At 41.2% G+C, this 19106-nt stretch overlaps 1 protein-coding gene across 1 annotated transcript in view; it reads right to left on the minus strand.

The window, feature by feature from the left end:
• LOC149181368 (protein ENDOPLASMIC RETICULUM-ARRESTED PEN3-like) overlaps positions 1-3141 on the minus strand; it is a 33406-nt gene extending 30265 nt beyond the window's left edge. Inside the window, exon 1 of the mRNA XM_089414169.1 lies at positions 2542-3141. Within this exon, the coding sequence (XP_089270295.1) occupies positions 2542-3141 (600 nt within the window). The remainder of the gene's footprint in view (positions 1-2541) is intronic.
• Positions 3142-19106: the final 15965 nt, after the last annotated feature.

Raw genomic sequence — 19106 nt, forward strand, 5'->3', positions numbered from 1 at the left:
CTATGCTAAAGCTCTATTTGTAGTTCCATGTTATTTATTTATGTTTGCTATGTAATATTGATGCATTTAGTTGGACATGTGAAACTACTTATATAAATCATTAGATGGATTAGGTATTGATGATTGAAATGTTTGATGTATGACCTAATGTATGACTTACTTGGTTATGATTTATCTAGTGCATGACTTATCAGAGTTATTGTTGTTTCATGTATGGCTTAAGTGGATATGATTTATCTAATGAATGACTTAGTGAAATTATGATTTATCTAATGTAAGATTTATTTCCAGTATGAACTACAAAATTGACACGTGGATACTAGACTTAATAATATGATGTTTAAGATCACGTATCTATATCTATTTTGTTGTTATATATATGCATGAATGAGAACTAACCTGCAGATTGGAAAGAACTATATGATAACCAAGATCTACTCTTCCATTGGGGAAGGTCGAGACATCCAATGAGGAATGGTATGATGTACATTGTTCTATTACATTTGGTATCTACTTGATATGCACTCTTATGACATGGGTAAAATGTAAATGGCAGGTGACAAGACTACCTGACTGGATTATTTGATGACAAGTATCCAACCAGCATTGTAGTGTGGTCCATATTAGGGTGTTGACCCTAGTTGTGAGGAGGGGTGGAGGTATTTCCCACCGTGTAACCTCCAAACCTGGAATCATGGGAGGGCAGTGATGGACACGCTCCCCTAGATGTGTGATGATGATTGCCAGTTGCCTGCTAGGGAAGTTAGGTCGATATAGTCGACGCTTCCGCCATATTGGTTTTATCAGTGGTTAGATTGGTATAGCCGATGCCATAGTATATAACAGAAAAGGATGGAAAGGGTGGAAGCGGAAGTAGGTTAGGAAGGATAGGAGGATATAGATTAGTTGGAGACTCTTGATGGGAAGTGGTATCATTTTTTTTTTTCTCGGTAAAAACTAAATCTATTAAGAGAACATATAGTACAGAGTGAAGTTACAGCCATGAGAAGCAAGAACATAGGTAGCCGGAAAGGATAGGCTATCCACCTCGGCTCCTAGAAGAAATGAGAAGAGAATAAAAGAGAGCAGGAAGTGACTAGAAGAACCGGGGAGCAAAAACCGCATAGGATTCTACCCAACATGGGAGGAATCAACTATTCGGCATTTTTTCCCTTTCTTTTTACTAACTTTGACCCATTCAGGTGGGCCCTGCTGAGCTGGCATGAGTTGCAAACTGAGCTGGGCTGGCTGTGAGGTTTCCTTATCTGAATCCGAGGTGGAGGATTCATGATTCCTTTTCTGAGAGTTTGGCTGGACAGACAGATCCTCAGGCTCAGCCAAGGGCGGATCCTGTGCCATCTTTGCTTCCACGTCTTCCTCACTCTCCTCCTCTTCATCCGAACTGAAATCACAATCGTCCATGGGGGGAGGGTCATGAGGCTTCCAGCTTTTGGATTTCTGCTTAGGATTGGCTCTCTTCTTTTGGGCTGGCATCGAGGGACAAGAGCTCTGAAGGTGCCCTGTGTGATGGCAGTTGCGGCAGCGGAAGGCTGTGTTCTCGTAATCCAAGTTCTGAGTCCAATGGAAGTCTCCAATTTTGAGATTGATCTTGTCAGGGAGACCTTTGCTCATGTCTATTTCTGCACAGATTCTGGCAAAGGTGTAGAGGCCCTTTTCCCCTCTAGAAGTGTCTGTGTCTAGAAGGCGGCCTAGAGTATTGCCGATCCCTTGGAATACAGCAAAGTGCCATAGATGCGCCGGGAGATTAGGAAGTCTGACCCAGATTGGGAGCTTGGTGATGATTGCTGTTGAAGGATCGAAGTCTGGGAACCAGGGGGTGAGGAAGAGACCTGCTGACCCCCAAAACCATGGCCCTGCTTTTAAGGCTCTTTGGTAGTCCTCCTCAAAAGCAAACACTGTAATGAAAAAGCCCTTTGAGCATAACAAAACCTTACAATTGTTGGTCCAGTTAGAGTGAATCCACTGGTAGAGGTCTGCTGTGCGTGGCCATAGTCCATTGAATCTGCAAATAATTCCATGCTCCGCAAACTTTTGGGTTTGCTCATCCAGTGATGGGTGCTCTATTTCAATGGAGGGGGTTTCCTCTAGTTTGTCCACCAGAAAAGGTTTGGGAGCCTGTACTGGCAGAGCTGTCTTCTCCTACTTTTGTGCATGGACAACATCTTTGTATGAAAATGCCTTGTTTGAGGAAGTTTGTCCTACAGCTCCCCCTCTCAAACGAAGGGCTAAAATAATAGAGGCATTTCTCTTAATGCTGTAAAAAGAAAGAGGGTAGAGATCCTCAAGTTGTTTACCTTCGTTGAGAAGTCGTTGAGCTGCAGAGGGTATCCCCAGCTTGAGTTCCAGAGCATGCTTGAGGTCCTGCACTAGATCTGAAGAGCTCACCCATTGTAGCAGAGTTTTGCCAGAGATGATCTTGATTTGGATCTGAAACAAGGCAGGAAGTTCAGGGTTTCTCCTTCCTTTGCAGATCTGAGACGAGAGGGGGCAAGGGCTTTGCAGGGCTTGAGATGACCAGACCTCCAGATCCTCTCCCCTGCTCAAGATCTTGGCAACAGGCGTACCCCCTTGAACAGCCAAGGCAGGGTTCGTCTCTGTAAGAGGAATCCGCGGGTTCCTCGAGTCTGACAATCGCCTGAGGTCGGCCATTGCAAGATTGCCCCTTATATCGTTCACCTTGACGAGACTGCCAAGATCCTCACTCACCAGCACATCTGCGAAGCTGTCTCGTTCTATCATCCTCGGATCCGCGTTAGCATTCGGCTCAGTCCAATCCCACACAGTCTTGTCGGCCCTTGCATCGAACAGACGAATGTAACCGCTGAATCCGAAGGCGCCACCATGTACGCCGTTTTGTCGGCCGACCTCTCGAGAAACCTCGAGTTTTTCCTTGTCGACAACCAGGGTTGTGTTATCTGTCCTCTGCCCATTTTCGAAGCTCGCGAAGATGGAAGAATCCGTCGAGGCGATGGCTCGAACGCAAGGTTTGTAAATCCGTGTGTCGGATTTGTCAGACCAAGGCAGGCTCTTCATATGGGCCGCATTCTTGGTATCGTATATGTGCAACCCTGAAAAATCCTCTGCACCGACGGCCGCTAGGGTTTTTGAAACTCTGTTCATGGTTTCGACATGGGAAGTGGTATCATTATCTGACTTACTTAAATTTTTTTTTTTGACAGAAACGACTAGTATGATGTATTAATTCTCGGCAGATATGCCTCATTTCAGGTTACAATAAAATAGGCAGAACTCGGTTTTCTCCTCGGGTAGGAACCAGATGGTTTCCCCCCTAGTGAGCCTGCAAATTCTGTAGACTATCATTCAATTGATCTTCTCTATCTTTCCTGATTTACATATGTAGACAAACTGCTCCAATAAAAGACAATAAAACATTTTAAACTAATAGTCAAGGGATAGGATCCCAGCCTTCATCTTCGTTTCTTAGCGGGACTCCGTGTGAGAGGAGAGCCACTTTGTTGGCTTCAGCATCAGATTTTTTATTGTTGTCTCTCTTTACATGAAGGAATTCTAGGTTCTGAAAGGAGTTTATCAACATTCTAATTCTGCTCATCAATCTTGATAGCCTTAGATCAGTAGGAAGAGAGTTGTCCACAATGATCTTTATGATGGATTGGGAGTCCCCAAAAACAGTTGCCTCTTTGATACCCAGAGAAGTGAGCTGTTTGAGACCCTGAAAAGAGAGCCAGAGCTTCGGCTTGGATGCTTTTATTGAAGCCCACTCCCCAGGCAAATCTTAGTTCAGTTCTGCTCTCTGCACTTTTGCTTACTCCACCTGCATCGGATATACCAGGATTACCTTTTGCTGCCCCGTCAAAAAAGAGAGTGTTTCTTTCCTTCTTGCTGCAAAACTCAGAAAATTCTGCAGCCTCAAGACAGATTTGCCATTTTTTTAAGAGAGGAGGGAGTCTGGCAATATCAGTGAATTGGAGATTAAGGTAAGCGCCACATACAACTTCTTGGCTGCTTAGATCTGCCCTATCAAGCTGATCACCCAAACAGTCTCTTAGATGACTTTTGATTTTTTCCCGTATGATCTTGAGATCACTCTTTTTGTCTCTGAAAATTCTTTGATTTCTCTCCAGCCATATATGCCAGCAGATTAGTTTAGGGAGGACGAGCCAGGCTTCTTTGATGTGGAAGTTCTGGGGGGAGCCACCTGGGTACCTTAACTTCCAATTTTCAAACAAGTCTGCGTAGCAGTTTGGCAAGGCGAAGTCTACGTTCCACGGTTTTAAGGCTTCAGTCCAAAGTTCAACAAAAAAATTGCAGCGGAGCATAAGATGGGGGGCATTTTCCTCATCGACCCCACATAACGAGCAACGGGATGGCCCTATGTATCCTCTTCTTCGAAGCCTGTCATCTGTCAATATTCTTTGATGGCATAAAAGCCAACGGAAAGTGTCTATTTTTGGAATTGAAGACCGAGACCATATACCTTGCCAAGGCTTCGAGTCGGGGGGGACATGAGGTCGAAGGGAGCGCTGTTTATAACCTTGCGCAACTGTGTAGTGTCCAGGGGTTGGACCCCATCCCCCGATGTCGGGCTTCCTGGTGTTTAATGGAGCTTTACCTGCTAAGAGGGAACGGAAGGAGACGAGATAACTGGAAAGATTGTGGGGAACCTCAAGATTGATCCAGTTCTGCCATTTTCCATTCTCCCAGTGAGAAATATCCCACAGCGTTTTAAAACCCGCTCTGTCCATCCAATCTCTCAACATAACCAGAGAGCGATATTCAGAGAGGGGCTCACTATCCATGATGTGGTCATCCCAGATGTTGATGCGCTTACCATTTCCAGGAATCCAGTGCGCGTGGCAGTTGATCAAGGGGGCCACTTTGATGCACGATTTGTGGACCATCGTTCTAGTTTTTGGTTTGGGTTTGTCGAGGCAGCGGATTCTCTGCCCACCGAAGTATTTTCTCCACATCGCAACCTGAGCCCAACCCGGATTTGGGGCAATTATCCTCCACAGTATCTTTGCACCCAAAGCTATGTTTTGCTTACTGAAGTTCTTGAAATTGAGGCCTCCTTCCATTCTGGGCAGGGAAATTGTGTCCCAGTTTAAAAGGGGAATTTTTTTCTCGTTATCTTTGCCGCCTTTCCAAAAGAAATTCCTGATATAATCCTCCATTTTTCTCATAATACCAACAAGGGCCATCATGACTGCAGATTGCTATATGGGAAGGCTGTTCAAGATAGCTTTGACCAGCACTGTCTTGCCAGCCAGATTGAGCCAGTTGAAGCCCCAGGAGTGAATTTTGAGCCTAAATTTTTCCAATAACGGCAACCAATCTTTGCTGAGGGCCCTTTTTTGGAAAACAGGGAGCCCCAAATACTTGAAAGAGGTCCAAGAAGAGGAGGCTGCGAAGGCAAAGCAGTTGGAGATAGCTTGAAGGAGTCTGGCAGAAGAATTCCAACAGTAGATGTGGCATTTTCCTTTGTTAATTCTACTTCCTGAGTCTTCACAATAAGTATCCAGCACTTCTTTGAAATGATTAGCCGTTGTCAAGGAGGCAGCACCCAGCAGAAGGGAGTCATCCGCAAATAGCACATGATTTATATTCTTTATACCTCTTGCAATGTTCAGTCCCATTATTTCTTGTTCATTCTGTTTTTTGTTTAGAAGGAAACTAAGAACAGAAGCTTGGAGGACAAAGAGCAAGGGGGCGAGGGGGCACCCTTGTCTCAGCCCTCTAGAGGCTTTGAAAAAGTCAGTAGCCCTCCCATTTACCAATGGGGCAATCCAGGGCTCACTAATACAAGCCTTGATCCAATTGATGAATTTGAGTCCAAAGCCAAATTTGTGAAGGACCTCGAACAGGAATCTGTGTCTTACCTTGTCAAAGGCACTTTCAAGGTCTAGTTTAATAACCATTCCTTTCTCTTTCCGATTCAGGCTTGAATGGATCGCCTCTTGGACCAGAATAAAATTGTCAACAATCTGCCTTCCCTGGATGAAGCCTCCCTGATTCTCGGGGATGATGTCAGGAAGGATGATTTTTAATCTGTTTGCAATCACTTTTGTTATCAACTTATAGCCTATATTGCAGAGGGAGATAGGGCGAAATCTGGTGAAAGAGTTGGCACCTTTTTCCTTAGGAATAAGGGCCAAGAAAGCTGAGTTGGTGCTTCCCCCAATTTTCTGACATGCTTGAGATTTCCGGACCATTCTGCATAAATCTTTTTCCACTATCTGCCAACAGTTCTGCAAGAATCTGGCAGTGAAGCCATCCGGCCCCGGGGCCTTATCTAGCTCCATTGCAAAGAGAGCGGTTTTTATTTCATTGTTGGTGACTTCTGCTTCCAAAAACTACTTCTTTCTGGTAGTGATCAGAGAAGGTACCTCGTCCACTGAAGTTGATGCAAACCCCTGTCCCTCTTCTTCATTATACAACTTTTTGAAATGGAGGTAGGCAGCCTTTTTTATGCTTTGTATGTCTTTGTGACTTATATTCTCTTCCTTGATTTCTGAGATGGAGTTGAAGCTTTTTCGGGCTTGGGCTTGCTTATGGAAGAAGGAGGAATTTCTATCTCCAGCCTTGAGCCAAAGCCTACGGGATTTAATCCTCCAGTACTCTTCCTCGGCCAGACTTGCCTTGAGAAATTTTCCTTGTAGCTCGGCTTCCTTATCTAGAGTTTCTTTTGTGATTTCTTCATTTTCCGACTTCATATGATGAGTCTCAAGACATTCTTGGATCTTTTTCCTTTCCACTGCTGGGTTAGGAAGGGATTTGACCCAAGATTTCAATGCAGCTTTCACTCTCCTGAGCTTTTCCTCCCATACAAAGAAGGCAGAGCCGTTAACTGGTTGCTTCCAAGTATCTTTTACTAATTGCATGAAGGTCTATTCTTTAACCCAGAGGGGACTGAATCTAAAGGGAATAGGGCCTTGATTCATGTGTGCCAGTAGATCGAGCTTAATGGGTCTGTGATCAGATACACTGCATGGAAGAATATGCATTCTAGAATCTAAACCAAGGAGAAGAAAAGTACTTTGAACAAAAAAGCGATCTAACCTTGCAATGATGTGTCCCGGACCGAGTCTTTTGTTGGCCCAGGTGTATTTGCCCGATGAGGGTTTTATGTCAATCAAGTCCTAGTCCTGAAGCAGGTCCTCAACCCATTCTCGCGCCGGATCCCTTACAACGCTTCCTCCACGCTTTTCAGCCAGAGAGAGGGTAAGGTTAAGGTCCCCTGCGATGATGACATTCCTTAAATCTTCTGAATCTGCCATATTTCTGATGGATTCCCAATAGCTCTTTTTCTCACCTGCGTTGGTTGGGACATACACATTGAAGAGGTAGAGGGTCTCATTTGAATCCACATGTTGTAGCTTAGTGAGCAGCCAATGGGTGTTGGTGACATCTTTAATCTTTGAAAATTTATTTGAATTCCAAAGGGTGCCCAGTCCTCCTGATGCACCACGGGCTGAAACAACTTGCCCTTCACTTCTTTTCCACAGGTTTCTGACAATATGGAGGAAGGCCTTATCCTCCATTTTAGTCTCCTGGATGAGGAGTATATCAGGAGATTCAGTTCTTATCAGGCTTTTGACGACTTCTTCTTTTGTTCTGCTCCCCATACCCCTACAGTTCCAGGAGACGATCTTCATCACTTGATTTTTGAGTGGGGAGCTCCTTTAGAGCTCTGAGACTGGTTTCTGGTCATCTTCGGAGTTTTTGCCAAAAGTTTCTCGAGGGTTGGTTGGCTCCCTTGGAGTTTATCTTTGTAAGTCTCCTGTTCTCTTTTCTCACGGGCTGATTTTCGGCCTCTCAGGGATCTTCTAGCCGAATTTTGTGAATCCCCTATTTCACCTTACTCTTCTTAGTCCTCCGATCCTTGCTCTTCCTCAGCCTCTTCTGTGGGTATCTCTTTCTGTTTGTCTGAGTTAGGTTCAACTTGCTTTGATCCCGAGGGGGGCTCCATGTGAGGCGATACTTCATTCTGAATCTCTATTTCTTGAGGGTCTTCTGGTGCTGAACTTAACAGCGTGTATTTGTTTCCTTGTTCTTCCATGGGGGGGATTGAGCCCCAGGGCCTGACTGGGGGGCTTTGCCATTTTTATTTTTGGTTCTAGTATTTTTATGAGCGGGTTTGGTCCTTTTGACCTGTGTCCATCCTTCCTCCTTGCTTTTCTCCCCTTCACTATTCTTTGGACAGCCTCTAGCAAAGTGGCCATAGACATGGAACTTTCTGCACTTAAACGGAAGCTGCTCATAGTCCAGCTTTTGAAGATGCATCCAGTTTCCAACCTTTATCTTTATTGCCTCAGGCAAGCCCACCTCAAGATCCACTTCAATGCAGATTCGAGCGCAATCGAATTGGTCTTTGCTGTTGGCTCAATCTATAAACTTGCCCAGTGTATTACCAATGTGTTTGAGGGACTCCCAGTTCCAACAGTGCATTGGCAGATTGGGAAATCTATCCCACACAGGGACGGCTGTGGGAACGTCAATTGCTGGATCGAAATCAGGCATCCACTTGTTGAGATACATCCCTTGAGGGCCCATGAAATAGGGTCCATTGCGGAATATCAATTCCTTATCCTCCTTTTCAGAGAATTCGAAGAGGAAGAAACCCTTCCCTAGAAAGTATGAGGTGACTCTGCTTTTGATCAGCGGTGCCCAGTTCCTTGCTACCCAGCTCTCCGTGGTTTTGGGGGAGGGCCAAAGTCCAGTGAACTGTCCAACCAAAGCTCGCTCTGCCAAAGAGAGGGCGACTTGAATCGGCCCCTCAGGAGGAAGCTAAATCTTAGGAATGCCATCCAAATGCTTGACAAACTTTGTGGCTTCAGTCACTTTCTTCTTTGGGAGAGATTCCAACAACTTTATGAAAGCCTCAGCATCAGTAAGGGGAGGCGATGTCAAGTCCATTTCACCGGCAGCTTAGCTCGGATGGGGCGAGCTTGCCCAGGCTTCAGATCTCATAGTTCTTCAGTCCAACCCAGATGAGTAATGGGACCCCGCATAGGTTGGGGATCAACTCGAGGAGGGAGCGTCAGGTAGGAAGAGAGGCGCCACGCAGAGATGGATCCGCGCAGGGAACCTTCGAGGCGGCCACAGGGCCGAGGTAGGTTTCGAGTGTAGCGGGTGCAGAGTGGGTGGGTTCTTCCACAGATCTTTTTCCGAGTATATTTATCTTTCTTATTGACTGCCCTGACTTACTTAATTTTACTACTATAACTCTCTCTCTATTTTTTTATGCCTTATTGTCAAACTTCTTTCGAACTCCTTGTATCCTTTTCACTCTAACTTCGGGACGAATTTTTCTAAAGGAGGGGTGTATGTAACTCCCTACTTAATCTTATCATGCTAATTTTTATTAGTGTTTAATTTACCTGAAAATATTGACTTATAATTATCAAGAAATATTGGTATATACCTACATTTGTGAAACTGTAATTTTATTTTACTAATATAAATTTTATTATTGTTATTATTCAATTCCCAACTTGTCTTCTCAAATTTAATTTTGGATAGGATATGGTCTCCTCCCATTTATTCGAAATTAAATATCCATATCCCAAGGTGTCTTTTCAAATCTAGTTTTGCAATTCCCAACTTGTCTTCTCAAATTTAGTTTTGGATAGGATATGGTCTCCTCCCATTTATTCCAAATTAAATATCCATATCCCAAGATGTCTTTTCAAATCTACTTGGGAGAAGATATGGTCTTCTCCAATTTAATTCTAAATCAAATATCCATATTTTATTCCCAAAATGTCTTCTCAAATCTACTTTGAACAAAGATATGGTAAGAAAAGTCAAGGATACTAAATGAAAGGATGAGGAGGTAGTCATGACATTAATGATAGGTGGTTGAGGTGGATGGGAGGAAGAGTCATAAAAGGGGAAGGATGATGAGAGAAGAGGGGATCCTTGGTCTTCGTCTTGGTTTTGGTTTTGGTTTTGGAGGATTTTGTTTTGGAAGAAATGTGGAGAAAAAGAGAAGGGAGAGAATGGAGAGATAAATAAGAGAATTCAAACTTGGATATGGAGAGTGTTTGTTTAACTTGGACACACTACATCTGGTTGGACTTGGGCTCGGAGGGCTAGGGAACCTGTGGAGGTTCCCTGGGCTAGGAAATAATTCCTAGTTGGCTGGGAGACAAATTCAGTTGGGTAGTCGAGAGGAGCATCCCAAAAGAGCCAGGAGCATGTCAACCAAGCTATTGGAACATGTATTGATTACTTATGTAAATGGTTGCAATGAAATTCTTACTTGTTTAATATGTTGTAAATATGATTTAATTGTATATTATCATCAAATAAATGTTGAGTTATAAATAAGTTATTTCCCTTTTTATTGTGTTTAAATAAAATAAATTTAGTATGTAGTTGGAGGACCCTAGGAAGGATCCTCACAATCTCACCGCAATCTACACAAATAAAACTACTAAAGAATAAAATGTTGGAAGAAATGCTAGCACACACACATAAAAATAACACAATTATTTTTGGACAAAAGTCCCCAAAAAAACCCAACATCGGAAAACTAGTGCAACAGATGAGGGTTTTATTATTATATAGTAGTGAAGAATCTAAATACAATATGGATGCCTGAAACTGGAAATCCATAGCAATAAAATATGGGCAAAATACTGAAGTTAATTTCCCTTCTCCCACAGGTAATATCTGGCATGACTTGCCTTTAGCAAACTGGCCATCCAAACCCCAATGTGAGCCCTTCTACGTTGTCTCCCACATGTTTGGATTGAAATTGCCTCTAATGAAGTTGTTCTGCCTCTAGCTGCTGAGGAAATCATCTCTCTGACCTTCTAGAACCTCTGCCCGACCTCTTGAACTGAGAACGGTTTTTCTCATCAGCAAATTGATCTTCCTTGCTGAATATGCTGCACAGAGCCTCTACACTGCCTCTCTGGGATAATTTGGCCCTCTTGTTGCTGCCTCTCCAGATCTGGAAATATTTCCTCCAGACTCACTATCCCTACCCCTCTCACATTGCTTCGATCTCTAGATCTCTCTCTGACAACTATCTGCTGCTACTCTGGAAATCAATCTTCTCATAAATCAAACCTCTCAAGTATCTTCTCCATCACCACATCAACCTCCTCTTATAATCCTCCATTGGAGCACCAACAACTAGGATTGAAACTTAATCAATGGCTAGGATCATCTTTGGATTGATCCGTGTGATTTCCTAGATGATTCTCATTGTGACATAATTAATTTTGATTAATTAACCATATTCCCTAAGTTTAGACTTAGGAAATATTTAAAAATTGGTTAATAATCTAGATTAGGTCATTTCTAGGTGAAATTTACTGAAACGATTTATAGGTTTTGGAGATCTAATGTATTCTAGCATCTCCAAAAAATTTCAAGGCTAGAACACATCTGATTATACAAAAGCTAACACTCACTATTAGTGAGGAATGTGTTCTAGTGCTACTACACACCTTGTAGCAACATCCTGTCTCTGCATCATCTCCTGTCATGCTACTGATGTCTGGCCATATTGCCCACCCACCACTATGAAACTCTAATATATGCTCCATATGTGCTGCTATTGACACTGCCACACTGTTACCAACACTACATTTGCACTACAACTCCCTCTCATCTGTTGCTGCTGCAACTACAACATCTGCAACTGAAAAACGTCAAAAATACTGAATCAACTGCGATAAGTATGATGCATCTGTCTCCCAAGTCTATGAATGCACTAGTATCTACACTCTCACTGAAGAATTTGTGTTGTTGGCACTGTGACAACTGTACTACTGCCAACTCTGCACTGCACTCCCTAACATATGATTGCTACTAGTTTATGCAACTACCACTCTAGCATCTGATTGCATCAATTGCCACTGATCCATCTTGCTACTGAATACTGTGGGTCCCCATAGCTAGGTATTGATCCATGACGTGAAATCCTCAAGGATCATGCCAATTTGTAGCACTTTGGGGCTACAACACCAAATCACCCCACCTCACTCCTAGAGGTATATCAACAAACATGGTGAAGTATTCCTCTAGCTTGGAGGAAATCCCATCGAGTTTTGCTGAAGCTGCATGCTCATCCTACTTCTCCTCCTTTTCATTCTTCTTGAGAGGATACTGGGTACTATAGTGACCAAGCTCACCACATCTGAAGCACTTCAACTTTGACAAGTTCTTCTTCTTCTTCCTCTTCTCCCCCTGTCTCTGAATGGGAGCCTTAGATACGAGGGCCACATTCTCCTCCTCCACCTGTTTCGATCATCTACTGCTGCTACTAATGAAGCTCGTCTCAACTCCTCCTGCTACAAAGCAGCCCACATCTTGTCCCACCTTGGTAAGGTATCTCTACCCAAGATACTTTGGATGAATACCTGCCACTCCTCTGAGACACTATTGAGTGCCAATCACACTAGCTCCTTGGGTTAAGGCACTGCCCCAATGACTGACAACTGGTTTCGGACCTCCTAAATCCCAGCAAGGAAGAGATCTATGCCTTCCCCCTTCTACATCCTGATGCATCTCAACTTCTCCTCTATGTACATCTTTTTCTACTCGGAAGTACCTTGGTCTAGCGTGGAGAGTGTCTCTCACATATTTTTGGCCGTTCCCTTGGCCGCTATATGTGAGACGATATGATCCTGGACTCTATCTAGGATCAAACTCTTTGCCTGTGCCATCTCCTTTCTTTACTCTTTTAGCTGATTTTCATCCATGGGAACTGCTACCACCACATCAATATAGGATTTTAGGCCATATTCATCTACAAGGAAGGACATCCTTTCCTTCTGGATGACATAGTTGGAAGCTTCGTCCAACCTCTCTTGATCATGAAGCCCAACATTGACCATATCAATGATCTTTTGAAAACTTCCTCTTTATTTCTGATTGGATTTTGCTTTGCTAGTCACACTCCTTTCTGGAGTGAGAAGATCTTCTCACAACCACTGTCGATCTGCATGGAAAATAAAAATTCTTGAGACTAGAAGTTCCTTGAGGAGACTTTCCCCTCTGTATGTGCTCTTCTCTCTTCCACCTTGATGATGTCTCTACTCTACCATATCGTTGCAAAACTTTTGTGTCCATCTAGAGATCTTCTCAACGAAAAATCTAAGCTACGCCCTCTACCTTTGGAATCACTCAAGCTGGTAGGATCAATTTTTTCTATCCCTCGCTCAGAAAAAATGAACCTCCACAAGTAACTCAATCTCCTGACAGAATGACTACACTGCCCTTGGGAATTTCGGCCTACTGCCCACATTGAGTAGAAAAATTCCTTCTCTTTTCGCCTTTGAGCTCTCCATCTGATCAACTGGGCTTCGATACCATGTGAAAATTCCAAAATGGAATCCTATTGCATCAACTGGAAATTATTCTCCTAATTTCTAATTTTATTTAACAATTTATTTGTAGTTTGCTACGGAAAATACTAAATAAATCTCACTGCAATCTACATAAATAAAATGCATAAGAATAAAATGCCAAAAGAAATAATAACACACAAACATAAAAATAAAACAATTATTTTTGGACAAAATTCCTCAGAAAAACCCAACTTGGGAAAGCCGGTGCAACAAATGAGGGTTTTATTATTATACAATAATGAAGAATCTTAGTACAGTCTAGATGCCTAAAACTAGAAATTAATGGTAAGGAAATCTGGGTAAAATATTGAAGGGAATTTCCCTTCTCCCACAGGAAATCTCTGGCATGACTTGCCTTCAACAAACAGGCCATCCAAACCCTAGAGTGAGCCCTTCTGTGCTACCTCTGTGCTGTCTCCCACACGTGTGGCTCGAAAATCCCTCTGATGAAATCATTCAGCCTCTAGCTGTTGAGGAAAACTTCTCTCCAACCGTTTAGAACCTCTACCTAGCCTCTGGAACTCAGAACAATTTTTCTCACTAGAAAATCGATTTTCCTTGATGAAGCTATTGTGTAGAGCCTTTGAGTTGCCTCTCTGAGATAACTTAGCCCTGTTGCTGCTACCTCTCCAGATTTGGAAATCTTTCCTCTAGAATCACTATCCCTGCTCCTCTCACACTGGTTCAATCTCTAGCTCTTTCTCTGGCAACTAACTATTGCTACTTTGGAAAACGATCTTCTAAGAAATCAGACCTCTCAAGTGTCTTCTCCATTACCACATCAACCTCCTCTTATAGTCCTTTGTTGGAGCACCAACGATTAATATTAAAACTTAATCAATGGCTAAGATCATATCTAGATCGATCCTTATGAGTTTCTAGACGATTCTCACCTTGAATTAATTAATATTGATTAATTAACCACATTCCCTAAGTTTAGACTTAGAAAATATTTAAAAACTGGTTAATAATCTAATTAAGTAATTTCTAGGTGGAATTTACAGAAACGATTTATGGGTTTTGGAGATCTCATGTATTCTAGCCTCTCCACAAAATTTCAAGGCTATAACAAATCGGATGCTACAAAAAATAAAATCTTGGTAATACCTCATTCTTCCCTCTAAAGCATCTAGCAATATTGTCTCCAAGTCCACTTGTATCTTGTTCCAGAGTGCTATTAACTTAGTATGCAAATTGACTGGTTCAGAAACATATAGAAGAATAGTCTTCTTAGTTATTTCCAAGTCTTCTTGAGTAGCTACATGCTTTATGACATCCAAGACATCCTCTAGCTCTTGTTTGATGACTTCTCTGAGATTCACCTCTCTGGGTATACCAACTGAAGGTATCACATGTGCTCAGACTAGAGCGTCCAATCTACTATGCAACATCATATAGCATGATATAGTGTTAGCTATGCTATTTTTCAGCTGATCATGAGTTTGCACAATTATTTTTATCTCCAATCTATCTCTCTCAGCCTCGACCCCTCCTCTTAGATAATTCTGCGGATGCAATTAGGTATTTGGTGCCCCACTCTTGAATAAAGTCTATAGCCATGTGAGTTATCTTTACAATCATCATCCTTTCCTGCAAATCCTTTTATTTTTCAAACAAAGGTGCTACTACCTTGTGATATGCCATAATTTCATCATATACCTACCTCATTACGTCTTCCAACTCCTTTAGTTGCTCAAGTATTTCGGATTACAAACCTTCTCTATTGGAACTGGTAGAAGTCACACTCTAATTTTCTATAAGGAGTTGTTCATTTTGTTTTCTTGCATCAGCCAAGTCTTTCTTCAATTTATCAACTTCAAGAATGAGACAATCAATATTCCTCTCCATAGCTACTATGAAAGCCTTTCTCGCTAAAGCTATTTCTTTTGGATTGGTTATTGTATTTTGCAATGATATCCTTCTTGCGATTTATTGAAATTGGACGATCTGGCTCATTCGGGAAGTATTTACTCCTTTCTAGAGTGATATTATGCTTGAGATGATCGATTGTGAAATTGTAGATATCCAATATTTTGTCTTCTCCTGGTGCTCGGATACGCATTTCTTTGAGAGGGAGATGTCTTCCTGTGAGAGGAGTTAGAGGCTGTATGTTTAACATGGCTACAATCGATTCAGATTCCATATCCTTTGATCTTTTCTCCTTTGTTTTATCATCAACTAGCTCTTAGGTGATTAATTGAGGCTTATATTTTCTTTGACATTTCTTCTTCTTATTTTCTCTTTCTCTCCTCTTCTTAAAGTTGCTTGCTTCTCTGTTCTTTCTCTTCCAACTGCTTATTTAAGGCTTCCTCTTCTTTCTTGTTTCTCATTGCTTCTTTTTTCTTTCTCATTAACTCTAGATTCTATTTTTCGTGCTCCTCCTTTTGTATTTCTTCTTATTTTTGTTTCTTCTTTTGAGATTCTTCATTCTCTTCCTTCTTTAACTTCCTTCTTAGCGTCTTTGTCAGCTTTGATATTTTTACTTCTCTCTCGTGCAAATTCCTTCTCTTATTTTCTCTTCAGTTTAGTATTGTCTTCAATGTTCATCTCCCCTTGGTCTCCTCCTTCTGGCTCATATGGAACATTTGCTAGGATGGAAGGACATGCTTCTCCACTTTCTCCAATTTATTTGGAGGAATTTTAATGATTCTTGATTTCCTCTTCCTCTTTCGAGGAGACTGAGGCATACACCCATGTATATATTAGTTTTGCATAATGATGCATAAATATGCCTCTAGGATCATACCAATGATATCCCATTTTACCAAAGTTGAGGTGCTCTAGTTCTGAAGTTTGTTTTTTTACTACCTTCAAGCTCTTGAGGCTATATGACCCTATATGCAGAGGTGAGATTGGCCATAGAGACTTATTTGACTTCTATGGCGATCCAGACAACCTTGTAGAAAGTTGATAGACGACTTCTTGCATCACAACCTTTTCGTTCACAAATAATGGCATAAGATGTGAGCTTCTATATGCTCCAAAGAATTTGATAAATGTTCCCTTGGGTGGTGTGAAACAATTTTCTATGTATGCTAGTGATTCCCTCACCTTGTCTGACATGCATGGTGCTTCAGTGCCAAACAACATATGATATAATGTTGACATGAATAATTCAATTCTCTTTGCATATAAACTCATATAGCTCATTTCCCACAATATCTTGGAATATATGTGCACCCACGATATTTCTTTAGTATAGGACCATTTCCATTCCATCCTTGGTAATTCATTATTTGCACATACACTGTCTAGAAAATATGAAGACATGTAGAATTCTGGTTGCTCACCTTCTACCACATTCTTTTCTTTTGCAACAACATAGCTATAGGATTAGACCAATTGCAAATAGTTCCTTTGGTAGCACAAGGGTGCACCATAAAAACCCATTTTTATTTGAAGAATTTGATGTTCTCGCATCCATATATCCTAGAACACATGTCCATCAGGTACTGGTATACTTTACTTAACATATTGGTTTTGGATATACCTTCAAGCTTTTAACAAAATTTACTTGGCTCCTACCACCAAGATTTGAGGATTTCCTTAGTACATTTTCTGAAACTGGCATACCATCTAGAATTGAGGTATTCTTCTTGCTTGGGGAGATTGTAATACATATGAATGTCATGAACTTGATATTTAGCTAATACTTTTCCCTTTGAACTCCTGATAGTCATATTTTTAGGGTCAATACGTTGTAGGATCCATTTTATGGTCTCCGCAGAAGGAGATGCAGGATAATGGGAACCAACCTTATGAAACCTGGAATTGTTAATGTTAAAGTACACCTCCCTATCCTCCTCATTTTTTGAGATTTATTTCCTGGTGAAGTCTTTGAATATTTTTGGCTAAGATAGGGATATCAACTTTTCAATGAAACATGTCGTGTATTTGAATATTGACAGTTTGGGCTTTGGACTGTTCACTACACCTTTGATACTACTCTCATCTGTTTCCCTTATTGGTCCTTTTCTCATCACCAGAGACATGATTTTTGTAGAAAATGATACACTGATACAATGAGGATTTCCTATCCCTAGAAATTCAAAATAATTCATGGCAAAGATGCACAATTAGTCTAAAAAATATTTTATCCTGCCTCTATTCTGGTTGTGTAATTTTCATTGTTAAAAAAAGTGTACTAGGGCTTAGCATAGGTGCACTAGAGAGAGGTAAAGATAACTTATATTGGGAGTTAGAGATGTGTAGTGCACTATCATAGGGTTAGAAAATAAACAAGGCATAATGACAATTTATAGGCACAATGGTTCTAGGGTAGGCTTATGCGATGTGCGAGTGTGACTGGAAAAGCAATGACTCACTACTAAGCGAATTCAGAATTTCCATATCTAGGGTTTTCATTGTTATGTATCTATATTGTGTGGGTGCACCATGTCAAGAGGAAGGTCCAATATTGGCGCATTCACATCTTTCAGAGGCTAAGTCATCTGGTTAGGACTTTGGATTTCACAGGGGCACTCCAAGGAGGCTAGGTGATAGTATGAGTGTAAGAAAAGTTCTTGGAGGGTAGACCAGGAATGTGATGGTTATGATATATGTAAGTGTGGTGATTTAGACTTTGAAAATTTTTGTTTAAAGGAAATCAGGTTCAAGGTTTGTAGGTAGACGAAAACTCAAAAAATTGGCTAAGTATAAAGAAGATTGATATTAACAGGGCACAAGTAAAACATTTAAAATGAAAACCTTTTCACATATATATGTGTATATATGCATTCGATCACTCATAGGGATACAAAAAGCTTTGGATTATAAATGGAAAAATTAGGACAAACTTTTAGAAATCAAATGTTAAAACACCAATTGAAAACTCAAGGAATGAAAGAATCGAACCTACCTGAATCGGATGTGTAGCACAATCGCACTTTGGAGGAATACGACGAGATCTTGTGATAAATAAGTGCACAAAGCTTGGAAATGGGTAAAATGAAATAGTGAATTTCCAATTGGGGCCACCCCATTATATAGACCACTCCACACATGTAACTTATTCGTACTTCAAGATGCAACTAAGCGCACGATAGTGCAACAAGTCCTAGGGTTGGGATATTGCTATAAAGTGCATCCACACTAGCAAAGAGAAGTTCACTAGGTTTTGAAACAAAAAGCGTGATTTCATTTAGAGATTGATTCAGAGAAGCCTATGGTGACTTCAAACACTTATAAAATTTATAAGCATGATATTTCAAGATATTGACAGGGGACCCAAAATTAGATTAAGTTGATAATTTTGGAGGGTTTTTGTAGAATCTACAACAATGTTATAACAAAGAAAAATGATCCACTTATGCTGAATCACACAATAAGTAACATAATAAAGAATAACTCCTAACACACCAAAAAATAAATACACACCCATTATTTCCCACCTACCAAAATCCTCAGTCCTTTCACCTCTCACACGTACCTGAGCCTCTATGTGTTTGACACTGTATCTACAAACTGCTACATATAGCTAACTTCTGTTTCCCATGGAAAGTAAGAAATCCAAATAATAATGGCATAAATTAAGGAGAGTATTTCAGGCAATACTAAATAAACTCAATTTCCAATCTACCATATTTGCTACAAAATGGCCTTTATCTAATCCTAGTGCAATGATGAAACTACATATGAATATGACTAGCTTTAATGGTAATTGTTATGACTAATGACCCAATGAAAGTAAAAACGTAACAAAGACTTCCAAGGTGAAATAATCAAAATAAATCTAGCATA

This window comes from Pinus tabuliformis, chromosome 3_2 (assembly GCF_031772625.1).
Source record: "Pinus tabuliformis cultivar Carrire ecotype Pingquan chromosome 3_2, CPIR1, whole genome shotgun sequence".
Lineage (NCBI taxonomy): Eukaryota > Viridiplantae > Streptophyta > Pinopsida > Pinales > Pinaceae > Pinus > Pinus tabuliformis.